Source organism: Chanos chanos, chromosome 8 (genome assembly GCF_902362185.1).
Source record: "Chanos chanos chromosome 8, fChaCha1.1, whole genome shotgun sequence".
Classification (NCBI taxonomy): Eukaryota; Metazoa; Chordata; class Actinopteri; order Gonorynchiformes; family Chanidae; genus Chanos; species Chanos chanos.
Genome location: NC_044502.1, coordinates 16,277,917 through 16,283,334, shown reverse-complemented (window position 1 = coordinate 16,283,334; position 5,418 = coordinate 16,277,917). Strand labels below are relative to the sequence as shown.

The window sequence follows — 5,418 nt, the reverse complement described above, 5'->3', positions numbered from 1 at the left end:
GCTAAAAGATGTTAGCCGACTTATCTCTGTAACAAGGGAGTTCAATAAAACCTGACGCTGAGAGATCCAAATGCTTTTCTGTGATTTTTAAAAAGCCTAAATTCACCTTAAAACTGAAGTTCTTCCAGTTGAAAAAAGTCACTGCAGTTCACTGTCCTGGTACTGTTTGAGGTTACACATGCCGAATGATCTTCACTTGGTGGGTTATTTTGTCTGTGATGTTGACCTAGGACCAGTGCAGTGTGGTGTGAGAAGTTGCCTGCCAGTGTGGTGTGTCTGCCAAAAGAGACTCTCCTCTGTTCCTTACACACGGGCGGAGTGTGTTTCCTCTGTCTGCTGTCTGGCTGGTGTGTAAACAGCCTACATTGAGATCTGTGCATTGCATCACAGACTCTGGGGCTCTTTAAAAAAAAACAACGACCACTGATCCCCTCGTCATTGTGGTAGAGATTCTGAAAGCCATATAATTTAAGCATGGGTGGTCCAAGCGAGAGCAGACCTCACGCAGTGCAACAGTGTGGTCTTCACAGTTGTCGCACTACAAGTGCGAACGGCAAAATTTGTTTGAAATGATGTTTGTTGTAACTTATGATTGAGGTCACATGTAGCATATGTGAACTGGGGCAACATGTTTGTGGACAGGTGTAAATCATTTGAAGGACAAATGTTTATATAAAAAATATAATATTTTATTCCAAAACTACAAAAGTGAAAACATGTAACTTTTTGGTCACACTTCTCAATAAAATAGTACACAAACTGTCGAAAGAACAGTCAACTCAGCAAATAAGCTATCAATTAATATACTGAAGCAAGAAAAACAAAGACAAATGCTTTAAATTTAAATTAACTTAAACCACTGTACAAAAATATTCACAATATTTACAGTATTTAAAATATAAAAGGAATGAAGCTACAAATCATCCAGTCTTTTTGACAAAAGTTCTGATTCAGTTGGAGAAACACAAATCAGTTTGTCAAAGTCTAACACCTTTAACGATTTTTTTTCTTTTCTTCAGTGCTGTAGCAAACCCTCATAACATACTCACTGGGCTCCTTGTCTTGGCAAACATCTGATTCTGGCTAGAGCTGAAAGCCTGACCTGTCGTTAACACTGCAACAGTCAAGTACACACACAAGAGCACATTCATTTCATACTCTGGTGGGTAAAGCATTTTAGCTTCCCTCTTATGGGGGTTAAAAAGTCCTCACCCTTCCCATCACAAGTGCTCTCTGAGTCTGAAAACTGCCAAGTCAGTTAGGTGCCCACCACAGTTTGGGGGGAGGGGAGTTGAGGGGGGTGACTGGCCCATGCCAGTGTCTGGTCAGTGACATTAACGTCACGGATAAGGACTATAGTGCAGTATTCATTTTGTGGGGGATAGCCCATGGTCATTTGCACCTGCTTCCAAGCAGCCCTTTCAGGCAGAAGGCCTCAGACATCCATCATGGTACAAGTACATATACAATGAATATACTTATATAGTTTTGTGTCCTTGTAAAAGAGATACAAATGCAAAATGAGACAAGGAAAAAACAAAAAAACAAAAGACAAAAAAGAAACTATTGTGCTGAAAAATGAGATGGATATCTGTTTGATTCAAGTGAACAGTCACTGGATGGATCTTCTTTAACAGTTTTTTTTGTTTTGTTTTTGTTTGGGTTTTATGCCATGTCCCCAATCATCTTCTTGTAGTACATGGACTCGAAGATATCGTTTTCGCTGGGACAGTTGTAGTGGCATGCGCAGGTCTTGATGAACATCATCTGTTTCTTCATCACCTGACCGTCGGGGCACTTGAACTCCATGGGGAGGGTGGTGGTTCTGTGAGGGGTGCAGCAACGACCATCAGTGCAGACACCACAAAACTTGGGCCTGTAGGACTTGGTGGTGGTGCAGCCAGAGATCTCAAACTTCATTGGCTTGGACACTCTGGGGGTTCGGATGCATTTCTTCCCTTTCTGTGTAGCAAAAAAGAAAGATTTTTTATTTATTTATTTATACAATAGTTCTTCAGGAAGGAGGTATTTGCTACTACCAGAAAATCGAGATTGGGAATGTATGTGGTGGAAGACATGCTTACTCTGATTCTTTCCTCCAGGTGAGACTCACATGGTCTAACCATGCAGAGACGAGACTGCTTCTCCAAGCGGCATTCTCGGTTGTCATTGGTGACACGGGTGGAGATTCCAAGGCCGCAGGTTTTGGAACAGGCGCTCCACTCGGTAGTCTGAACCAGGCAGTTCTCCCTCATCAGAGATGGATCAGGGCCATAGGTCTCCTCCTCTCTGTAAGCTATGTGACAAAGAAAGAAACCCAACATCAGTCTACTGCTCTCTGGGTCCAAGTGGAATGTTCTAGACCAGACCAATAATGCCGTAGTCACAGATCTAATTTGTCCATTAACCTGCATGTAATTTGAGTAAAAGCTTTAACATAGGAGAGTGTATGGATTGGAAGTGTGCTACTGGCTGCAGATGCATGTACATTTTTGAAGAAAGTAAGTGTGAAATAATTGCTGTAATTGCTATAATGTTATTGTGTCTGTGTTTGTCTGCCAATGAAAAGTGGAGCACGGAGGCACACCTGCAAGGGCGGAGCCGACGAACGTTTGCTGGTGTGGAGAGTCACACACCCACTCTTCGCAACACTTCCCAGGCACCTTCACTCGGCGTGGCATGGGGCAGTCTGGGCTGGGAAGGCGGATATCCATACTACAGAGGGGTACACAGCCAACTGCTCCATCCAGGCAGGTGCACTGGTATTTACAGCTGCTCTGGAAGGACTCTCCACTGCGATACACCATTCCTCCAAACACACAAGTTGCGCCCTCTTTAGCTGTGGAGGTAAAAGTGACAGAAGGTCACATTTCTGCTCATAGTCAGTCATCATTTTCTAGTTCCAACAGGCATTGTCGATAAATATCTGGAAGCATGCTTACCGGTGCAGACTCCTATCCGGCGATTGCTGGGGGAGCCATAGTCACAATAAAGCCCCTTGTGAGGGTCACAAATGTCTCTCTCAGTACAGAGTTCACCCAGCTGCTTGGCACACACCCGGCAGCAGCCGCAAGCATCGGGCACCAAGCTAACACCAGGTGGGCACTGAGGGGGCATGTCAGGGCAGCTGCACTGGCCAGTGCATTCCTGTGCTGAAGCCTGTACAGTACAGAGACACACAGACCCTCATTTAGAAAGCTGTTTAACACTTTGCAACAGAAAAGTTGTGCATCATCTTTTAATTTAGTTTCATAACAGGTATAGACGTGATTCAAAAGACATTAGGTTGTTGTAGCAGCACATTCTTGAAGGACATGAGCAGAAGTTGCATATGTTTAAGTGCTGGGATTTTCAAGTAGCACAAGGATGCTGTTTTCTCAATGCACAGTGCGATACTTTTAGTCCCTGCACAGAGTAAAGTTTTTCATAGAGTTAGTTCAGAATTCTTAACTTACCCAGGTGAAGAAAGACAGGCAAATGATTGAAAACAGGCTGGTCATTCCGGCAGACATTTTCAGCTTCTCTTCGTTTTCTCGCTGTGTATTAGTCAAAATTAAAAATTCTCTTTGAAACCTTCTAAAGTCTTCCTTAGTCTCTCAAAAGTGTTATGCCTTGGAGCCTTTAGGTTCTGATCAAGTCGATCTCGTTGCAGATTCTTCTCTTGTCTATGTGTCTCCTTGTCGTGTTGAGTGAAAGCTAGAGTTTAGCTTCAGTAGTAGAGGGTTTTTTTTTTGCTTCTGCTCTTGCTGCTTCTCTCAAGAGGAGTAGGAGTGTTCTGAGTCTGAGGCAGGGAGCACTGCCTGCCTTTATACACGCTGGGCTGTGGTGACGCGCCACTGGCTGAATGGGGTCCTAGATAAACATGGACATTCTTGGCATTCTTTCCTAGTTTCCTGCTCTCCCTCCCTCTCTCCCTCCCTCTCTCCCTCTCTCTCTCTCTCTCTCTCTCTCTCTGTACCTTTTCCCTCTCCTCTAGACTCTCACCCCCCATCATCACACATTCCTCCTGTCTGAAACCAACGTGTTGTCACATATGAAAATAAAACTGCAGTCTTGGCACTATCACTCCACTTCCCTTTTGGTTTGTATGTATGTGCGTAAGTGTAAGTGTGCGTGTGTGTGTGTGTCAGTGGTTTTGTGAGCCTTCATGAAGAAACAGAAGGATAAGAAATGTTCCTCTTGAGTTTGTTTGTGCATTTGCCAAGCCGCCCAGTTACCTCATCGGTCTCGAATTCATCTTGTATGCTTTCAGATGCTCTAGTGTAATGGTCTTTTTTTAAATGCTGTGTCAAATCCTGTTATTCACAGAAGTGGCATATATGTTGGCTTCTGCATCTGATGGTTTATTGGTATTTAACTCAAAAACATACACACACACACACACATATAGATAGATAGATAGATAGATAGATAGATAGATAGATAGATAGATAGGCACATGTGTGTGTAGTTATGACATTTCAGCTGACTTTTGGAAAATGGCTTACCTTGTTGTAGAGAGAAGAGCGGTCTTGTAAGCACATAATAGTTATATAAAATGCATAATTATTTATTAACTTTAATTTTGTAGTTTGTGTGTGTTGGTTGTCTATAATCTGCTATAGATCTGAACCACAATTACACTTCCCTGTATATACTGATCTAATCATAGAATTTTTAAAGACTCCTTTAATCACATTCATGTTTTTTTTTTCTTCAAAGCATCAAGCTTTCACCTTGCTAATAAGGTTTAGTCTGCGGTCTGTACTGCACAGGTGTGTCGCATTCCTCTGACCGGATCCTATTCTGCTCCATCAGGATCCAGACACCGGCCAGACTAAAGGTTTGCAGGAAAGCGGCTAGACTCTGGGGTTTGTATATTTTCAAAAAAAGGGGATCTCATACAAGTCCTAGACCCTTATGAAAGGCAGTCCTGCTCCACGCCAGCTCCTTCAAATCGGAAATGAAAAACTCCCAGAGAAAACCTGGGAGCTGTAGGAATGTGTACCGCATGCCAGCAGACAGCCTGTTACTACATACACACGGACTCAGAGGAAGCTTTGCCTTATAAGGGAATCTTCACCAGCAAGGCTCCTTGTTCTTTTTCTCTCTCTTTTCTCCCTCTCTGCGGTCTGGGCTGCTGTACAGTAAGAGTTCCTTTGGGCCGGACTGTCTGGAAACACAGTTTCTGCTGTTCGGGGTGGTAATATAATCCATCTGTCAGCAGGGATTCATTCCAGGTGAAACGAGGCGGCCAGACCCCCCCCCCCCCCCTCCCGGAGCTGAGGGGTGGAGGGTGGATAAAGGGGTGGGGGGGCTTATGACATCATGTGCAACTGAGCGCTTGTCGTTACCCATCAATAGCGACGTGGTGTGATTTCACACACCAGCGCTAACCTGGCAGGATGCGGTCTGTCCGCGGAGCTGATGTTTCAGTGA

General features: G+C 44.0%; 1 protein-coding gene across 1 annotated transcript; it reads right to left on the bottom strand.

Annotated features, from left to right (window-relative positions):
• Nucleotides 1–712: 712 nt before the first annotated feature.
• Nucleotides 713–3,755, bottom strand: ccn2a (cellular communication network factor 2a). Its single transcript, XM_030782332.1, has 5 exons — nucleotides 3,456–3,755; nucleotides 2,943–3,159; nucleotides 2,588–2,839; nucleotides 2,085–2,296; nucleotides 713–1,962 (listed from the first exon to the last, which is right to left on the bottom strand). The coding sequence occupies exons 1-5, from the start codon at nucleotides 3,510–3,512 to the stop codon at nucleotides 1,666–1,668; spliced, it is 1,035 nt and encodes a 344-aa protein (XP_030638192.1). The 5' UTR covers nucleotides 3,513–3,755; the 3' UTR covers nucleotides 713–1,665.
• Between the last annotated feature and the right edge of the window lie 1,663 nt (nucleotides 3,756–5,418).